This window comes from Ictalurus furcatus, chromosome 4 (assembly GCF_023375685.1).
Source record: "Ictalurus furcatus strain D&B chromosome 4, Billie_1.0, whole genome shotgun sequence".
NCBI lineage: Eukaryota > Metazoa > Chordata > Actinopteri > Siluriformes > Ictaluridae > Ictalurus > Ictalurus furcatus.
This window is the reverse complement of record NC_071258.1, coordinates 769,955-790,531: the sequence shown is the minus strand read 5'-3', so window position 1 is coordinate 790,531 and position 20,577 is coordinate 769,955. Positions and strand designations below refer to the sequence as shown.

The 20,577-nt window shown below is 42.7% G+C and overlaps 1 protein-coding gene across 4 annotated transcripts; it reads right to left on the bottom strand.

Moving 5' to 3' along the window:
* Positions 1-3,040: 3,040 nt before the first annotated feature.
* Positions 3,041-20,375, bottom strand: ppp6r2b (protein phosphatase 6, regulatory subunit 2b). 4 transcript variants are annotated; one of them, XM_053622441.1, is made up of 22 exons: positions 19,625-20,375; positions 14,260-14,507; positions 13,872-14,058; positions 13,414-13,551; positions 13,173-13,238; positions 12,292-12,401; positions 11,557-11,670; positions 10,993-11,116; positions 10,581-10,733; positions 10,272-10,475; positions 9,939-10,003; positions 9,504-9,619; positions 8,936-9,021; positions 8,583-8,680; positions 8,288-8,339; positions 7,012-7,139; positions 6,747-6,898; positions 6,062-6,227; positions 5,143-5,216; positions 4,861-5,044; positions 4,302-4,381; positions 3,041-4,220 (listed from the first exon to the last, which is right to left on the bottom strand). In XM_053622441.1, exons 2-21 carry the CDS (start codon positions 14,484-14,486, stop codon positions 4,312-4,314), a joined length of 2,514 nt encoding a protein of 837 aa, XP_053478416.1. In that variant the 5' UTR covers positions 14,487-14,507; positions 19,625-20,375; the 3' UTR covers positions 3,041-4,220; positions 4,302-4,311. The 4 variants fall into 4 exon arrangements, 3 of the variants coding, with proteins under 3 accessions (XP_053478416.1, XP_053478415.1, XP_053478414.1); XR_008385668.1 differs by having other exon boundaries at positions 4,302-5,044; XM_053622440.1 differs by having other exon boundaries at positions 3,041-5,044; positions 19,625-19,698; positions 19,824-20,375.
* Positions 20,376-20,577: the final 202 nt, after the last annotated feature.

The window sequence follows — 20,577 nt, the reverse complement described above, 5'->3', positions numbered from 1 at the left end:
ATACATAAAATAACAAAATGGATGAGCAGAAGGCGGTGTCGAAGTAAAGGAGTGAGGAACTGAACTCAAACACCTGTTAAAGGAAAGAAACCTGTTTTCCAGAAAGATGGGAATAGTATAAATATTAAATCTGATCTTTTCTATTTAAAAAAATACAAATAAAAAAGCTTTCATACTCAAGGAGAGGAAAACGACATTCCTCATCATCATCATCATCAGTAATAGGAGTGTAACACAGTGCCACTATGTGTATCTGTATCTTTATTTGGATTTAAACCCATGGTGGGTGTGGCTTACAGCAGAAGATTTTTAATTTAAATGAAATATAAATGCTACCACTGTAAATACTCTAAATCCTGTCACCGTAAACGCCGTAAAAGCCGCAGCAGGAGAAATGTGACGAAGTGCTTTTCTTTCAAAATTAATTTTATTGTGTGTGTGTGTGTGTGTGTGTGTGTGTGTGTGTGTGTGTGTGTGTGTGTGTGTGTGTGTGTGCACCAGATCATTTTCTGTTTTAATGAGATTTTTGTGTGTAAAAGTTTGTTTTTGTAGCTTTCTCACAAATTCATACAGTTCTGTTTCCCAAAAATAAACAAATCTAGCAGGTTAATTTAAACCACCACGACCCGGACCAGGTGACGGAAAGCTGGAGAGGCAGCGTAGTGCGACTCACGTTTACGGAAATGTTCGTATTAACGAACGTGGTCTTTGTTTGTCGTGCGAGGTTTATATCGGACTGCACCACCTTTTTTGTCTCAACCTGTGAACATTTTTGGTAAATGATTCAAATAAAGAAATTTTAAGAAATTAAATAAAAAAAACAACCCACCAAAAAACTAAAGAGCACTTGTCCTTTTCCTATCCGGATCTGTTAGGAACACGTGATCTGTTCATTCTGTACAACATACTCACATTCAGTCACATCTCGTATATTCATCATCATCATCATCATCAACGTCATCATCATCGTCGTCATCAACGTCACCATCATCATCTTCATTGTTGTTGTCATCAACATAATCAGCCTCTTCTTGGGCATCATCATCACCATCATCATCATCATCATCATCATCGTGGTCATCATCATCATCATCATCATCATCAACGTCTACATCTTGTAACTTCTGGTGTCAAGAATCAAGTTTTAAAAGTGCAATAACAGAAACCAACAAGCTGAGAGATGTGCAAAATCACAAATAAATTAAAACACAGTGCGTGTGTGTGTGTGTGTGTGTGTGTGTGTGTGTGTGTGTGTATCACTAGTGAAAGCAAAGCCGTTGAAATTCTGCCTCAAATTATTGCCTCTAAACCCACTCACACTGAAGCGCTGTATTTTGTGATTATTTACATGGTGGTGTTTTTTTTTTCTTTTTTTAAAAATATTTACAGTTAATAATTTTTTCATTCTAACAGCTGATGAAAAAAACAAAAAAAACCCATGATCAAAGTGAGAGGTGAAAAATGTGAAATTATGATGAAGTATGGTACGATCGTTTTTGACGCATCGCCCCGTCCTGTACCGTCTTAAAATAAAATTTAATTAAATTTAAAATCCCTTGAAGTAATTGAAGCGATGTGAATTAAGCACTGGACTTGAGTCGGGTGTTTAAGGGTTAAGCAGACGCGCACACACACACACACACACACACACACACACACACACACACACACACACACACACCATACCTGAGAAAACAACAATGCACAGCATCATCCACAATGCACTCATAACAATGTCATAACATTTTACATCCAGTCATATAATACTGTTATCCCCCCCCCCCACCATCGTCACATGACACGTTCCAACCAATCAGAGACGAGCACGGTCTGTGTTCATAGCTTGTCGTGACAGTGTTCATAAAGCATGAATTAGAAGAAGAATTGTACATGCCGAACAGTGAGCAGGAACAGTAACATCACAGTTCTGTCACTGTACGTAAACTCAGACGTGCTCTACGATGCGCTTATGCCGTGTTTATGTCAGTCTTATTACGCAGCGGTCTGACAAAGACTGACAGATTTGGATATAAAATCAATCAAAAGAGAAAGAAACAATTTATAAATGTATACAAGACACACACACACACACACACACACACACACAGAGGAATAATTAACACAGCTACACAATAAGACCTTATTGCACATTCATTTATTTAAAGGCTACCTACATTGGGTCTTCATAACACATTCATAAGCACTGCATACGTTTTATTTTCTGGTCACATCTCCTGAACGCAGAGACGAGGAGAACCGTCATTTTTCATCACGAGGGATTTTTATGTACATTTTTTTTTTATTCTTATCTTGCAAGTTATTAGTTTGTCTTTAATAACGCACGCTTATAAAGTCTTATAACTGTTCTATAAAGCATCCATAATAAAGAACGTCGTCTAACTTCCCTGAAAGTGTATTCCTTTCATTTATGATTTAAATTTATATACATTTCTTTCATTTATGATTTAAATTTATATACATTTCTTTCATTTATGGAGATGGAAGTTTGATGCTCTTCAAATGAAACTCTTCGCTGTAGGGTTCGACATCGAACCGTTAAGGGTTCTCTCGGAGGGACTACAGCAGAACCGTTAAGGGTTCTCTCGGAGGGACTACAGCAGAACCGTTAAGGGTTCTCTCGGAGGGACTACAGCAGAACCGTTAAGGGTTCTCTCAGAGGGACTACAGTAGAACCCTTAAAGGTTGTACATTTTTTAAGCGTTAAACTCTTTTCTTTTTTAGACATTTATTTTAAAATAGTTTTATTGATTAATTAATTAATCTATTTATTTATTAAACATCCATGAAAACGTATTTATTTATTTAGTTATCTATTTATTTACTCATGCACTTACTGTGTAATTATTTAATTAATTTATGCAGCGGATTTATTTTTACCTTCTACAGTTAATTAGTCAATTTGTCCTTTATAACCGTGTTATGAAGCACTAATGTATACTTTATAAACCTTCACCACAGCATTTTGATTTATTCCCCCCCCCCCCCCAAAAAAAACCAAACATTTTCACAGTGCAAAAAGTCTTGGCACCCTACATTATTTCTAAACATTTACATTTATTTCTTCTGCACGGGTGTTTTACAGAGAAATGTAGTATTTTCAGATGGAAAATATAATCTTGCAGGCTTTTTTGGAATAGTGTTTACATTTTATAGCAATGTGTTTCAGAAACTTTCTATTTAATGACTTTGAAAGCATCTTCTATGGAGGACGAAGAGGGCCACGAAACTAAAAAGAAAAGAAATTGAACCAGGGGGGAAAAAAAAAAAAAACCCCAAAACATAAATAATAACTGGTTAGAAAGGAAAGAATTAATGCATTCATTAAATCATTAAATCATAATCAGGACCAATTTTTTTCTGTGGTTAGCACACACATTAAAATATAACCTTAAATGAAAAATAAATACAAAAAGTAAAACGGAAAGTAAAGTAAGTTAAAAGAATAAGTGGAAAAATCAAACAGGTTTCAATATGATTTGTTCCCAAATGTACACTTTTTACTCCTAAATAATTAAGTAATTATGATTTATTATGTAGGCTTTTTTTTTTTTTTTAAATCCCTGTTTTACATTTGAACTTTTTGCATGTTAAGGTCCTCCTCCTTCTCTGTAATCGTCTCTGTCGAGAATTTCTTCTGCGCGGTTTCGTACCTCGGAGGAACGAACAGGAATGGCGTGGCTTGGTTTATAGAAAAATGTCGTAAAGCTTCATAAATGTGCTCAGAACTTGCAAAATAAGTATAAAAATTAGAATTACAACAGTTTTGTCCGGACTGTAAGCATAAACTCTAACGTCTCCGTGGTGACGCGTCATAAACCGGTCATAGAGTCTCCAGTGCTGCTTTGTGCTTCCTGGAGTCAACGCAGTGCGCGTGAACGTGTTCTAAAGAGCCGTGTAGCCGTGAGATAAAGCCACACTAACTGTAGATTTCAGCTGTTCTTATGTTTATATACATTTATAACTGCAGGAATCCGCATTATTACACCTCAGTGCCGCAGCCCGGTTCTCTACTAATCACAGCTGAGAAAGAAAAGAAAAAAACACTCCGGTGTTTCCATCCTGAATTATAACTTTTACACGCTCGATGGAAACGGATGTTCGTTTGTTTGTTTGTTGTGGGCGGGGCAGTGATGACGTCACAAACACCGGGAGGACACTCCGAGAGCGTTTTCATCGGACCATTAACGCTCGAGTTTTCCCTGAAGAGAGATACAGAGGGATAAAACCGTATAAGCCGTGACGTAAACGCGTAAACTGTGAAACAAAGCTCGAATACTCACGCGTTCCCCTTCAGTCCGTTTTCTGCTCCGCCGCTGGAGGAGGTTCGGCCACGAAACCCAGCGATTTAGCGTCCGCGTCGCTGAAATGTTCGGGAGTAAACAAACAGCGGGTCAGGAACGCATACCTCACACACCTGTACAGTCTCGCTCGTGTGGCCGTTTAGTGAGTGGGCGTGGCCTGTTTGTTCGTTCTGATGAGAAACGGTAGTAGCTACAGTATATATAGTGAAAACTAAACACAAAGCAATCCAACTGTGATAACTACGTACTGTACACTCACCAGAGACGCTAACGATCTCCGCTACTTCCCTCCCAAACGTTATTTTTCTCCATACACATGCATTTATCGAGAGGTCTTGTACGATTAGACGACAGGAGAAGATGAAACCATATTGAACGACAAAACTACTGAAAGGTTTTCCTTTCATTGCAGGTAGGAAGTAAAGTCTCACGCGTACGTAGGAAATGCACACCAAAGTGCTTTGGTTTCCATGGAGACGGGAGAGTTCGTAATGGTGCAGCTTCCTGCGTGTGTGTGTGTGTGTGTGTGTGTGAGTACCGGTTAAGGAGTGTTTTCTCGTTTTTGCCGTCTGTAGTGACTGTAACGTTCCCCTTGTTGCCGGCCGCTTCGCTCCTCTCCTCCTCGTCCTCGCTGTCCGAGCCGCTGGAGCTGCTGTCCGACGCCACCAGAGGAGCTTTCCTCGCTCCACACACACTCCACACACACGCCGCCGAGCCCCTCACTGAAACACACACACACACACACACATATCTTTTCCATATGGAGTAAATCAGATCAGAACAAACAGAGAGGAAAAAAAAAAAAAGTGTGATCTCTCACCATCTTTATCTTGGTTCTGTTTCTCCGAGTTGTCCGAGTCCACAGGAGAGCTGCAGCGCGCTCCGGAGTCCGAGCTACAGAGAACACCACATTTAAATTCCCGACTGACAAAAATGCATGTTGTGAAATGTTTTCCTGATCGATTGAAGCTTAAATAGCTGTTACATTACTTACAAAAACCACAAATGATCCATTTATTAGCGTATCATTTCCCTGAACACTGATGAAACTTTTTTTTTCTCCCGCTCCGAGATAAAATCGGTATAAGAACAAACCTTTTAGATCAGGGGTTTACAAGGGGCCGGATTAGACCACATCGAAATACATATCGTGTCGTGTCTTCTGTAATACTTTAATCTGTTCGGTCATAATTCGAAGATTTGAAGTTGAAGATCCGTTGAATAATGTGCATCAAGTAAGCATATTTATACTTTCTTTTCAGTTTCACAAAAACCATAAGGAGAATGAGAGAAATCACATGATCGCCCTCAAGAAACTCCAGTAAAACGTGTCATTCAAGCCTCTCGATCAACTGAAATGTGTTTGGCTATCTTTCTACACACACTCACACTCAGACACGTGGGCAGAGGACAGAACAATGTTAATTTCCGTAATTACTGAGACAGTTTGACATACGAGACACACATTTGCTCTCCATGAAAAAAGTCTTCTTGTTTCCAGCTCTGTAGAAATCGCTCCTTCTCACAGTGAACTCTTTTTGTCTGTAGCCTTGAGTAAATATCATTCTGTAAATTAATGTGCAGGTCTAGACTAGTGAGAGCGTCCAGCTCTTGCACTATAGCTATGAGTGCTAACACGGTCTGCTGCCACCTTCAGGTGACAGTTAAAACTGCAACACGTAAATGTTTTCATGAACAAAGCAAACAAAATAAGTGAAGAGAAGAAAGTGTGACCTCACCAGCAGAAAGGTTGGAAGTCAGTGAACGTGGCCCAGCCTTTATCCTCGCTGTCGTTTAGTGGAGCCGTGGTGCTGCCCCACACTCCTGACCCGTTGTCGATGGCCACGCCCGCAAAGTCCGCCTTAAAGTTAAAATCGTCCTCAAAACTCGCCACCCAACCTGGACCTGCTCCAACACACACAGAGAGAGAGAGAGAGAGAGAGAGAGAGAGAGAGAGAGAGAGAGAGAGAGAGAGAGGGAGAGGGGGGGGGTTGAGAAAGGGAGAGGGAGAGAGAGAGAGAGAGAGGGAGAGAGAGACAGGGGGAGAGAGACAGGGGGAGAGAGATAGGGGGAGAGAGATAGGGGGAGAGAGATAGGGGGAGAGAGATAGGGGGAGAGAGAGGGGGAGCGAGAGAGGGCGGAGAGAGGGAGAGAGAGAGAAAGAGAGAGAGAGAGAGAGAGAGGGAAAGAGAGGGAGAGAGAGGGAGAGAGAGAGAGAGAGGGGGAGAGAGAGAGAGGGAGAGAGAGAGAGAGGGAGAGAGAGAGAGAGGGGGAGAGAGAGAGAGAGGTCGGGGAGAGAGAGGGAGAGAGAGAAACTTGACGTTTTCTCTATTAGAAAACTTGAAGTTACAGCTCAACTGCTACAAAGTGCTGGCACTGGAGACTCCTTCCAGAAATGTTAACGGTTATCAGTACGGTGCTCACTCTGTGGAAGGCTGCTGTCCTTATCCGCGTCTTCACTCCTGCTGTTGTCCAGGAGCTGTTTGCAGTCTGGAAAACACTCCAGATCAGGTGACCCCAGACGCCTCAGAGGCCCGCCCTCGATGTCACTCTTCAGGGTCGATGTCACGCCGAACCTGCCGAGAAAAAAAGACGCGGAATTTCGATTCAAATTTTGGGACGTGGCTTAGTTGTTTTTTTTTTGCGTTTCGGAATAAACGCCAAAATATGATAAAATACTGAAACTGACCTGGTTCTAGATTTCACTTGTGTTGCGTAGTTTATTTCTTTGTCCTCCCAGATGTCCTCCTCCTCATCCGCATCATCAAACGCACGGATTTTCCCCTTAGTGCAGGCCTGAAACGCTCCTGCGCTCGGCTGGGGAAACAAATACACAAACATTTTACAAATTTCAGTCCAAAATCTGCTTCTAGTCAGTTCACGTTCACATTGTGGGGGCGGGGTGGGGGGGGGTGTACATAGCAAAACCCCAACTGAGATGAAATCCCACTTCTTCAAATCCCACCTGAGATTTTCTATGGGGTTCAAGTCAGGTGACTGTGATGGATCTGTAGAATCTTCCAGGACTTCAACCAAGCTTTGGTGGAATTTGAGGTGCGCTTGGGATCATTGTCCTGTTGGAAGGTCCGGTGACGCCCAAGCTTCAGCTTCCTCACAGACTGCATGAGGTTTTCTCCTAGGATTTCCTGATACTTCAATGAATCCATCTCACCTTCCACACGCTGCAGGTTTCCAGTGCCAGAGGATGCAGAGCAGCCGCAGAGCATCACCGAGCCTCCACCATGCTCGACTGTAGACAGAGTGTTCTTTCTTCATTCTCCTTCCTCCAGACATACTGCCGATCCATCGTGCTGAAAAGTGACTTTTCTTGTGCTTTTGGGTCAGTAGTGGTGAACATCTTGGAGTTCTGGCATGGGAACCTTCTGCGTTTAGTACACACCTTACTGTGCTCACTGAAACCTCAGTGCTGTTACACCGAGTCTCGCTGCAGGTCTTTTACAGTCACTGGAGGGTTTTTCACAACCTGCCTTCTCACAAATCTGCTTGCAGTCGTCGATAGCTTCCTTTTTCTGCCCCGTCCAGGTATTTCATACATTTTCTACCCCGAGCCAGTTCAGGTATTTCATGTGTTCCAGCTCAAGCACACCTGCTGCAACTAATGAAGCCCTTGATTATTTTAGCATCAGGTGTGCTTGAGACAACACCTGTTCTGAATATCTGTGCTGTTTTGAGGGATTCTATTCAGGGGGGTGAATAATTTTGAGACTGGAGAAGTCATTATAAGTTGCATTTTCAGTTGAATTTGGGGAAACCGCTTGAAGTATTCGTTGTGTCGAACTATTTCAATCACTTTTGTTTGATTTGTTCATCGCAAACAGCTGAAAGTCTGTACATTCTGACAATAAACCTCATTTGCAATGGGGGGTGAATACTTTTGACTGCATATTGTATATTGTAACTAAAGGACAGGTTGGAATGGGATTAAAGAAGAAGGTAAAACTCACGCCTTCATCCACCAGATTGCATTTGATTCCTCCGATGCGATTAAACGCCGCACTGAAAAGCAGACAGATACAGAAACCTGAGCAGGGGTACTACACAATAATCACACACACACACACACACACACACACACACACACACACACACACACACACAGTGAAATGATGATACTAAAAATGGACTGAGGCCAACACACAATGCTCTGAGGTATTAGAAGTGAAACAGGTTGTGTGAAGGCGAGACACCGCTCGTTATCAGACTCCTGTACTTTACACATTTATGAGGAAGTGAAGTTACTTGATGCCGTCGTCGTGTTCCCCAAACTCATCATCATTAAACCCAAACTGGTCAACAAAGTTCGCCGTCATTTGCTGGATCTGGTAGTCAGAAAAGACCTGAAAACACACACACACACACACACACACACACACACACACACACACACACACACACACAAGCTGGTAAATTTGTAAATTTGTCGATGATATAAATAAAATAAAAATAAAATGTAAACATTATACACCGAGAGTGTAAATGATTACACTGATTTTAAATTGTAAATAAACAGGTTCTGTATTGTTGTTGAAGACACTGTGATCTACTGGAAATCTTCACTGCATCACGTTTCTCCCCGTTCTCATTTAACTTACCAGATCCACTGCGTTTTTCTTGTTAGTCTCTGCTAACGTTTCGTCCACAAATTTCTGCCAACGTTGTCTATAATCCTCAGGTAGATCTGTGTCTCACACACACACACACACACACACACACACACACACACACACACACAATTACAAAGAGCAACACCACGACTTCCCCCGACGCACACCGACTCCCCCCAACACACGCCGACACACTAGCCCACCCCCGACACACACCGACTCCTCCTCTTATACGGAGCCGTTACTGTTCTCCTGATCGAACCGCTAGGATTAGTTGCGTTACTTAATGGATTTATTTTGTAATCATTTCCTGTCGAGACGTTAATATGAAGCGACTGAAATAAATAACGATCCGAACGTGACCACGTAATCTGTATTTTATAAAATCGCAGAAACTCGGACAATTAAACGATCTGAAGACGATCGGTCGAGTTTCACTTTAATGAGACTCCGTATCGAGAAATGTACACAAACTCAGGAGTGAAACATTTTCATGCGCGACGCACCTCTTGTGTAAACGCTCCTGCGAATAATTTACGAATAAATTCGTTCGTACCGTCTATAAGCTGCGTGATGTGACCCTGAGCAGCTCCTGTCTCCACACTGTGTACCACCGCATTCGCTATCCGGGTCAGATGCCCCATGTAGCCCCTCCTCATGCCACCCTCAGACCTGACACACACATACACACACACACACACACACACACACCACTTAGTGAGGACATGCCATTAACACATCAGTTACTAATTAGCTAATTATTGATACACCTAAACCGAACCTCAGTAACCAGAGGAAAATCTTCCGGCACTTTCATTTATTTATTTATTGAGGACCGGGTGATTGTGAAGACATTTGACCTATCTTTATGAGGATCTTAACTTATTTTTGGTACTTACAAAGACCTAAACTCACACACACACACACACACACACACACACACACATCAGCATGTATTACAGATCACATTAAGTTTTCACGTAGCTCTTACTGTGTTCTTTCGTTCTCCTCCCAAGCGTCGAGAATCCGCTGTACCAATCTGCAGGTCTGAAACAGCTTCAGTACACACACACACACACACACACACACACACACACACTATAACAAATCCGATTTTTCCCAATGTTTCCCCAAACGATGTCATAAGTGAAAGTCTAGAAAGTCTAGGAGGCGGGGCTTTGTGTAACATGGGTGTGGCCGGTAGGCGGAGTCAATGAGTAAATTAAGCACTCGCATGTTTCTATAGTTCACCACCATTTATTTAGTTAACCACTAAATTCTTCCCAACGCACCTTTAAGTCCTGAACATGACCAGATATCTTACATGCGTGAGGAGATCTTGGTGTGAGAACATGGCCGCGTCTCCGTGCTGCGCGTGAGCCGTGTCCGTGAGTGTGCTCTCGGGTCGTTTCGGCTCTGGGCTGTCCTCCACCGTCCCGTCAGGTGCCGTCTGATTGAGGATGGCCGACACACACTGCTCCACTTGAACATGGAGGAAATTGTTCCAGGTGAATTTAAAAAACAGGTCCTGGAACAGGAGCACGAGGAGGTGTGAGAAGGTACTGATTAGGATTTTTTTTTTAAAACAAACAAAACAAAAATGTGGAGAATCTGAGAACAGCAAAGTTCTGACCAGGAGCAGGTTGATCATGTCGAGTCGGCAGAGCTCCTGGTGCATTCTGGGAGCACGGGTGTTGAGCAGAGCGGCCATCAGCCTGCAGGCGTGAAGTCGAGCGTTCCCGAACGGCTCCTCCAGAACCCCGAGAGTCGTCAACATGCTGCACTTCTGTACGAGACACAGATCATTTAACGCTTTACCTTTAAACTACTGCACATAACTGTACCTATGAAAGTGGGTGGAGTTTCTCTGGAGGTTGTGGGTGGAGCCTTATGATTGGCACGATTAGTGAAAAAAAAACCCCTCAAATTTTACAAACTTATTTTTAATGCTGTAGTTTATTCCAAATAATGGTGTGACTGTGTGCTCAGGTGTGTGTGTGTGTGTGTGTGTGTGTGTGTGTGTGTGTGTGTGTGAGATACAGTACCTTAGGTGGCTCGAGCAGCAGATGGCGGTAGTGCTTCAGATGCGCCTCAATGCCCAATAAGATGCTGTTGTTTACAGAATACGACTGATTCAGAGCCTGAGATCCCGGATCTATCAGCTCCACCCTGTAACACACACACACACACACACACACACACACACACACACACACACACACACACACACACACACACTCCGTCAGGGTTTACTCAAGAACACATCTGTTACTTATAAAGAGTCACATTAGAAAGCCCAGCTGTCTCAAAGCGAAGGTCAAATTCACAGTTCGGTGAAAACGTTTTCATCAGTCTGCTCGGACAGAACCTCTACCTGAACTCAGGTACGCACCTGACACCTGAACCCTGATCCGGGACACAGCGGGACACAGCAGGTCACCTGCGAGTGAACCGTGTGCTTCAGGTTGTTAAAGGAGAGAGAAGATTGTCTTTTCGTGCCTAATGAACTTTTAGGTGTAGTGTGGAATCTGTAATAACTGTTCCAAGCGTCCTTCCTGATCTGTGTGTGTGTGTGTGTGTGCGTGTGTGTGTGTGTGTGTGTTACTCACCCTGTTTTGCGAGTCTCCAATAAAGCGAGTAAAACTTGAGTCCCGTTTACTATGCAGACTTCACTCCTCTCTCCCTCAAACATGTTCTTTAACAGAGATTCCACACTCTGCTGTCTGACACACACACACACACACACACACACACACACACGTTTTCTGAATGCTTTCAACTGATCACTAATAACATCTAATATTAATAAATTAGAACGAACACACACACACACACACACACACACACACACACATACACACACACATACACACACACATACACACACACACCCCTCCGAAACTATAGGAACACAAGGCCAGTTCATGTGTGTGTGCTCTACACCAGAGACGTCTGGGTCTGAGATCAGAAGATGGAGATGAGACGAGAGTTGAGGTGTTTAATAAATCTAGACGTGTTACACACCATAAAACACAGAACCTTCTGTATCAGACCACACAATTATTAGGTGAGCAAAAGTATAGGAACACATCAGTCTTGAAGTTTTATTATATATATAAAAAATGTATGCATCAGGAAATGAAATCTGGAATTGCGATGTACGGTTCTCAATCCCGAATGTTTTCGATGGAAAGTGAAAATAATAGAATTGGCCTTGGTGTTCCAATACTTCTGGAGAGGACTGTGTACACACTGACCTTTGCACATGCTCTCATGCTCCCTGGCACGTGTCTCTCACATGCACTCTGGCTCACACACTCACACACACACACTCACACACTCACAGCTCCAGTGTAGTGAGCAGGGGGTCAGAACCTGACAGCTCCTGCAGTCCGGGCTGATCACGACCCATGCGGATGATGTCACACAGAGCCTGAGAGGCATTCGACTGCCTCTGTCAGCCAACACACACACACACACACCTCTTAAATTTTCCTGGTCTACAGCTCAGTTAATAAGAATATAAAGCACATGAAATCATCATGGGATTATTGTGGCTGTCAGAATTAATTACTCTCTTCAATTATAATTCAAATTTGCATAACATTTACATAATTACATCTTGTCCAAAAACAATGTTAAACCATTTTAATTCATTTGAGGTTTTTTTAGACACTAAATATATGTTAAAACGTGTATTAAAACACATTTCATTTGGCTACGTGACCGGTGTGTTGCTTCATGCAAGAAAAAAAAAATCTCTAAATAATCTGTGCTTTTTTTTCCCCCAGCTTTTAATTAAGTTGGTTGATTTTCATCAGTGCTTATCTAGCGCACTGTTACAGTGCCCTCCACTAATATACACCTGTATTTAACAAAGAGATTTTTTTGGATAAACCTCAGTATCTTTGTGAATTTTAACAAAAGATCAAAAGGTTAAACAATAAAGACAATTTTTCACAGCCTTCTTTGCTTATGTGTAATAAGGGTGCCAATATTAACGGAGGGCGCTGTATATTATACACTATATAACGAGCATCTGTACTCAACAGGAAGCTATTCTGGATTCTGCCACCCTGTATTCTGGAGGAAAATAAGTAGAAGATGGCTCCGTGCGTAAAAACACAGCATCACTCCTGCTCATGTTATACTCATTAATATTCAAATGAATTTAAATAATAATGAAGTCAAATTTAAATGCTATTTTAACAGGAATGAGACTGACCTCATTATCAGTGTGAGGCTGAATTAACTCGGTTATTCTCTGAATAAGCTTCTCTTCATCCAGCCACTAAAAACACACACACACACACACACACACACACACACACACACACACACAGCATGATTAATGTAGAATTTTAACAAAACACAGATTATATTCACTTCCTGTAGTGCGTAACGTAAAGCGAAGCCTAACGTGTATTTATTATCCCTATACAGAGCAGTGGGACGGTGCGACTCACGGTGAGGACGTCGTGTCGGAGCTGAACCGGTTCCACACAGCTGATGAGGCGCAGCAGGAGGTCCATCATGGCCGACACGTACATGTGCTTCAACACCAACCCTAGAAATCCCTCCTTCTTCCTCAGGAAGCTGATCGTCTGCGAGACAAGATGGCGTGAACAAGGTGCAGGGTAAAATCACAGAGCACAGACGTCTAGTAAAATAAATAAAAGTGCTGGTTTGTCCGATTCAAGACAAAATGGTGGTGAGTCATTTAAGAGTCGACTCTTATTGATGAGCCAAGTCAAATGATCTGACTCATTGAAAAGAGCCAGTCACCAACAACAACAACAACAAAAATCAACCAATCATGAGCGGGGCTTAAGAACAGATCTATGTCTCTACGCCTGAACACTTTATAATCACAGTTCTTTGGTGTCTGAGTCAATTCCTACAATAAAACGATTCCCACGTGCACCTGCTCGGTTTTTCGGCTGATCAGGCTGCCGAATGTTTTGCTGAAGAAGGAGGCGAGGAGCGGGTTTAGCGGCGGATCCTGCTCCAGGAAGCTGTAAAGCATGTTCAGGAGAGAATCGTCTCCGCCCACTTTATCATTAATGACCGATACGTCACACGTGAGCAGCTCACACGCCATGTTGGCATACCTGAGGAGCAGAGAGAGGGGGGAAAGAAATGCGTGCGCACTACGGTGAACAAACAGAATCAGCCGATTGGTCGGAAAGAAGATACGACTGAAGAATCTATTTCTCGTACTAAACTGTCTGTGTGTAACGAGCCCGATGTACTTTTTTTTTTTTCTTTCTAATAAAGAAATCTTAAGACACACCCTTCTGTTGTGTCCTTACTTGTAGCGCAGTTTCTCCTCGCGGTCACTAGGGGGCTCATGTGTGATGAGGCTGAGAAGCTCCTGTAAGCTGCTGTCCTGAGTGAGGAAGAGGAGGAGGCGCTGGTTCTGAGCCTTACACTCCTGCAGCACGTCATCTTCATCCAGCAGCTCCGTCAGCGTCACGTCGTCCTTCTCCAGCAGCTTCTCCACCTGAGACGCCGTGTGGAGGTCAAACTTCCAGAACATGACTGCGGCCTCGCACCGGAACTGTACACGGAGAGAAGATCAGACATCAGCGATATGGAATCTGAGCTCTCATGGAATACCATCACAGATCACCGACATTTTACTCAACATCATCACAATCACTCAGACAATCCTTTTATCTCATCATTACACATTACTGTGGAAAATGTACCTTGACTACTGACTAAAAAGCATTAGTGTTCCCTCATCTCCATGTAATCTCCATCTCATCTGAAACATAACGGTTTCATTGCATCTCATCATTTTATCTTTTTAATGGAACAAATGTATAAATCTTTCAATCAATAAGACTCTCCTTCGTCACATTAACTGGCTGTAAATCTTTTAAATGATCAGCAGAAATAGAATTAGACAGAAACAAACAAATAAATAAGCTGCAGCACTATACGACCCGGTATAAAGTTACAAATGGGGAGAAAGAACCCTGATATTATTAACTTTCATTTTAATTTGTAAGGAAGGAATAAAAACACACTGGGGTGGAGTGATGAAGTGGAGTTAATGTAATAACCCTGACGCTGATTATTTTCCTATAACAGCACGTCCCCTAGTGTTTTATTCCCCTTATACTACAGCGACTGAACAACAATTACAGTTTTTTAAATTAAAGAACGATATTTACGTTACAGCAGCTATAAACAGTCGCTCCCTCTCCAGCCTCTCGTTTTTCTCTCTCGAAGAGCTTTACCTCGGACTGTTACACAGCGCTGACACTGGAGACTCCTTCCATACACGTTACGTAAACATCTCCTTACAGAAACCTTATATAAACTTTATATATATATATAGGCTTTTAGAAACAGGTTTGTAAAAGCCAATAGCAAAAAGGACAACTTCATAAACAACAAAGAAGTATTTTATTAAACCTGTAGGAATTTGAGCTCGTTGTGTTTTTGGTAGCGAAAAAAAAAATTGAAACATGATTAACGTAAAGAAATACAGTCACCTTCAGTCAGTGTGTGTGTTTCTTTAGATAAAGCACAGAATCCAACACACACATCAGTGTCCAACACTGTGGACAAGTTTATCACGTTACATCACACACACCTGCAGAGAGAGAGTGAGAGGGAGAGGGGTGAGAAAGAGAGGTGAGAAAGAGAGGGAGAGGGAGAGAGAGAGAGAGTGAGAGAGTGAGAGAGTGAGAGGGAGAGGGGTGAGAAAGAGAGAGAGAGTGAGAGAGTGAGAGGGAGAGGGGTGAGAAAGAGAGGTGAGAAAGAGAGGGAGAGGGAGAGAGAGAGAGAGTGAGAGAGTGAGAGAGTGAGAGGGAGAGGGGTGAGAAAGAGAGGTGAGAAAGAGAGGGAGAGGGAGAGAGAGAGAGAGTGAGAGAGTGAGAGGGAGAGGGGTGAGAAAGAGAGGTGAGAAAGAGAGGGAGAGGGAGAGAGAGAGAGAGTGAGAGAGGGAGTGAGAGAGAGTGACAGGGAGTGAGAGAGAGAGAGGTGAGAAAGAGAGTAAGAGGGAGAGAGAGAGAGTGAGAGAGTGAGAGGGAGTGAGAGAGACAGGGAGTGAGAAAGAGAGTGAGAGGGAGTGAGTGAGAGAGAGGTGAGAGAGAGTGAGAGGGAGAGAGAGGTGAGAGAGTGAGAGAGAGTGAGAGGGAGTGAGAGAGAGGGGAGGGAGGTGAGAAAGAGAGTGAGAGGGAGAGAGAGAGAGTGAGAGAGAGAGAGTGAGAGGGAGAGAGTGAGAGAGAGAGGTGAGAGAGAGTGAGGGGGAGTGACAGAGGGAAAGAGAGGTGAGAGAGTGACAGAGAGTGACAGAGGGAGAGAGAGTGAGAGGGAGTGAGAGAGGATGGAGATTCTGAAATAGTTATGTCTGCTTTTTTATTTTATTTAATTATTTGCCTTACTTTTAATATCATGGTACTTTTACATTATTTTAATTACCACAGTCATTAATTTAATTTATACATTTTGTATTGTATATTTTATGTGTTATATACATGTGTAATTTATATATGTTGTTATTTTCGTTTTTCTGTCACTGCTGTTAATCACGCTTTATTTATTTACCACAAATTATTGATCTATTTTACAATTTTTTTACTTCACACATTTTAAATGCATCAAATCAATTGAAGTCAAGTTTGATAAATGGGCCCCCAAGCTTCTGTTTGAGTTTTTCCGGCCCTGAAAAAATAAGCTCCTCCCCCTGCCTGAAACAGAGCCCCGCCTCCATTTCTTATAAGGTAACTCAAACATGAATGCACAGTTTTAACAAAGTTGCAGGAGAAAAATGAAATTCAAATCACAGCTGATAAAAGTTGCACACTGCTGCTTTAAACACTCGCAGGCTGAATGAAAAATGTAATAAATAAATAAAAAAGTGCTGACTCGGCTACTGTGCTATTTCAGGCTTTGTGAAGGAAATGACGTCGACCGCTCCACCGGATGAGTAGATCTTATTACAGGATCCATTTCCTGCATATACACTATACATTATTTACATGATCCTGTGCAGTGCACGTACGTATACACGAGTGGGTCATTGGCATTTATAACGCTACATATACATTACATACATGTTCTGCATATAGATTCATAGATGTGATTAATCAATTAAACATGAATGTAAAACTACGCAGCACGCAGGAGTTCAGGATAATAAGTATTTATTAATAAGAATTGAGGGTTTAATCATCAGCACACTGACATTTTCAGCTACAGCCTTCATATCATCACAGTTCTCTGACTGGTTTATACACACGGACTCTTAACTACCAGACTACTGAAAAAACCTCTGAACTGAACACTCGTTCTTCTGATTTGACTCATTTATTGATTCAAGTCGAATCATGTTGCAAAAATACAAATGACCTAAAAGCATTTCTGATGGTACGAGTCACCCGGCGCTCAAAAGTCCTAACGAACAACAAGTTTTAACAAAAAACACAGGCTTTTTAAATCTGTACTTCAGGATTAAATGGGAGAAGCGAGAGCGAAAGAGCAGCGACGAGAAAATACAGACAAAAAACAAACGGATTTGATTATCAAATCATCCAGGAAATGAGAGTCAGGAGCATCGGGATGAGGACGAGAGATGGGAACTGGGTGGAACGTGAACACAGGCCTTCTAGCTCATATAAAAACACTTCGAGTGCATGTTTGAACCTGACTTTGCTTTAAAGGGTGTGTGTGTGTGTGTGTGTGTGTGTGTGTGTGCAGACTGAGAAAACCAAGAACACAAAAGGAAAGTGTTGGTGAATAATGCTACGTTCACATGATCCTCGGATGGTTTCCCACCTGCTCAGCTGTAATTATTCATTCAAGTGCTTTAGAAATGTTTCTAATCTATTGTTTGTATCTCATTTATATTCCCAGTGCTGTAAAACTGCCACACAGACAGAGGATCGATCGTAAATATGAGCCTAATCGCATGTATGGCCTAAAACTGACCACTCAAACCATCCTTTACAACATCAAAGAAAAATCAGGAACACTTCAAAATGATTCCCAAAACTCCCACTTCACGACTCGCGACACATTCGGAAAGCAGCTTTACAGGACCACGGATGAAGATTCAGCTCCCTAATGAACAAGCTCACTTTCGGGTGGACACCCTAAAGATCTGCGCTTCCCAAAAAAAACTCTTCCTCACCCTTACCTCAGCGGATCATCTCACCTGCGGATTTCTACTGAGAAGTGCTGCTGTGTGGTCAGGAAATCGCGAGATCCAATCACAGCCATGCGTGGCAAAGAGAGCAAAACTGGCCACACTCTCAGGGTGGGAGGGGCATACTCTCTTTCTGCTGTCAATCACAGCAACACTAGCCAATCGTGAGCATCTGTGAGCTCATGTATGCGAAAGACGGCGGATAGCGCTTTCCTCTGAGCGTGTAAAATATAACTAACAGGAAAAATATAAGGACTTCCTATAAATAGGACATAAATGAGGACATTTTGAAAAAGAAAAAAAAACAAACAAACATGTAGGTAAGTGTCAAAGGAAGTCTGGGATTAAAGATGACCAGATGTGGGGAATATCTGAGATCGTCTGGCAGCTGGTTCCAGCGTCACACCGCGTGTTTGGTTCTAGCGCTACAGCAGGTACAGCTCGCTGACCGCCCCGTAGTGATCCGAGAGACACTGGCTCACGGTTTGTACTCGAGAAGATCCTTTAACGATGTCCGAGACGTACGACTGCCTAACCGTATTGATCTCTATGTGTGTAGCGTCTCCTGATAAACATCACAGTGTAACTTTAGCGTCGTTCCACCAGGCACTCGGCTTCACGGCTCCTCGAGAAGAACGTCAGGAGTATGTGATGTCATACGTGGTATCATAGACCTAACCATGATAAACCAGGTCCAGGATTTCTCACTGATCATTGATATGAGATTTGTTTGTCACTAGTACAACAACACCAACAACACCACCACCAACACCACCAACACCGAACTTATCACAAAGAGCAAGATCCTTAAAAAGCTAATGAAGAGTCAATGAAACCTCCAGACCTTTCACCACGCTCACGACTGATTGTCTTTACTCCTTTATACCCGTATACTGATTTATAATTATTTAGAAGCGCACTATCCGGTCAAGAGTACCCAGAGGAGTACCGGTCCCCTTATGACTCTGGTTCCTCTCAAAAGGTTCTCCCTCATGTCTTCTCAGGATGTTTTTCCTTGCCACAGTCACCTGTGCACGGTTCATTATGGATTTAGATCTACAGATACAGATTTATGTAAAACTGCTTTGTGACCGTGTCTATTGTTCAAAACGCTATACAAATAATGTGGCTCCACACACACACACACACACACACACACACACAGAGAGAGAGAGACGTTATCAGAGCATCTATAAATGATTACTAATCAGCTAGAAACATTTTAAATGACAGATCTTTAGTATTTAATGAGCTATATTCGGAGTTGTGTTCAGTCTGAACACAATAATCACACTGCAATCGCTATTACGGATTGTGCTGGCCCACATGTATACGTGTGTGTGTGTGTGTGTGTGTGTGTGTAATGCATATATAAACGCGTTGGGCTGGAGTGCGTCATGTTCGGTTGGTTTGTATTAACGCCGAACCGGCCGCTTGTGTCTCCCAGCGCGCTCTAGATAATAAACACCAGTCCAGCTTCAATCTGACTTCACATTCTTCTCCAGAACACTCACCTTTAATGCCTCAGCAGTCCGTGTAAAGCTGTCCGACTCAGCAGCTCGGATTGTCTCCCGTTTAATAAACAAACCTATAATAATATTAATAATAAGAAGAAGAAGAATAAGAAGAGGAATATCGGCGGCGCGCGCTGTTTGCGTCCTGCTGCAACACAATGCACTGAGATGAGATTCCCCCACCCTGCTGTCTCCTCACCTGTCCTCCACACACACACACACACACAGTTAATTCCAGATCCCGAGTCCTGGGTTAGGAGAGCAAAATAAGCTCTTCTGACATGTTTATTTGAGTTAAAATGGCGGACGCGGTAACGGGAGCGCGCAGGCAGCAGCGGCGCGCTCGGGTTTTTAAAGTTATGGAGGCTTTTAATCGTCGCGTTTGGGATTTGTTTGAACTGAAACACGCAGGGATTTGGCTGGACATGAAGTGCAAGTGTTGGTGGAAATCCCACTGAGTGTGCTGCGTTAAATGAAGCGGGGGTTAACAATGCACTTTTACTTTATTACCCGGTTTTATTTGGAAATGGAACCTGGAGCTGGAACTGGTCTAAAATCTATTACACTCAGAGATCTCAAATCACACCATAATCCCATAATACCCCATAACAGAGGAGTGAGAAATACATGAAAACAACGTGGAAACACTGACAGAACCTGGAACTATTATTATTGTCGGACACTTGATTATTCAAGGACACTCCTTTAACTCTGCGCCGCGCCTCCATCCATCCCTCTCTCCCTCCCTCTTCCTCTCTTCCCCTCTCTCCCCTCTCCCCCCCTCTCTCCCCCTCCATCCCTCCGCCCGACGCACTGCGCATGTCACAACCTCTAACCTGCTACAGCACGGCACAAAGCAGCACAATGTGTCTAATATATATATATAAATCTATAAATATATACGTAAGTTCTTCTTCTATAATCAGTGTGATTTAAATCTGTATTCAGTGTGA

What these genes read in the sequence shown, in the direction of transcription:
- ppp6r2b (XM_053622439.1), bottom strand. Translation starts at nt 14,486, where the DNA reads ATGTTCTGGAAGTTTGACCTCCACACGGCGTCTCAGGTGGAGAAGCTG. An exon ending in CTGCTCACTACACTGGAGCT is followed by an intron (nt 11,671 to 12,291) that starts GTGAGTGTGTGA and finishes TGTGTGTGTCAG; the next exon opens with ACAGCAGAGTGTGGAATCTC. An exon ending in GAGGAGAACGAAAGAACACA is followed by an intron (nt 9,620 to 9,938) that starts GTAAGAGCTACG and finishes TGTGTGTGTCAG; the next exon opens with GTCTGAGGGTGGCATGAGGA.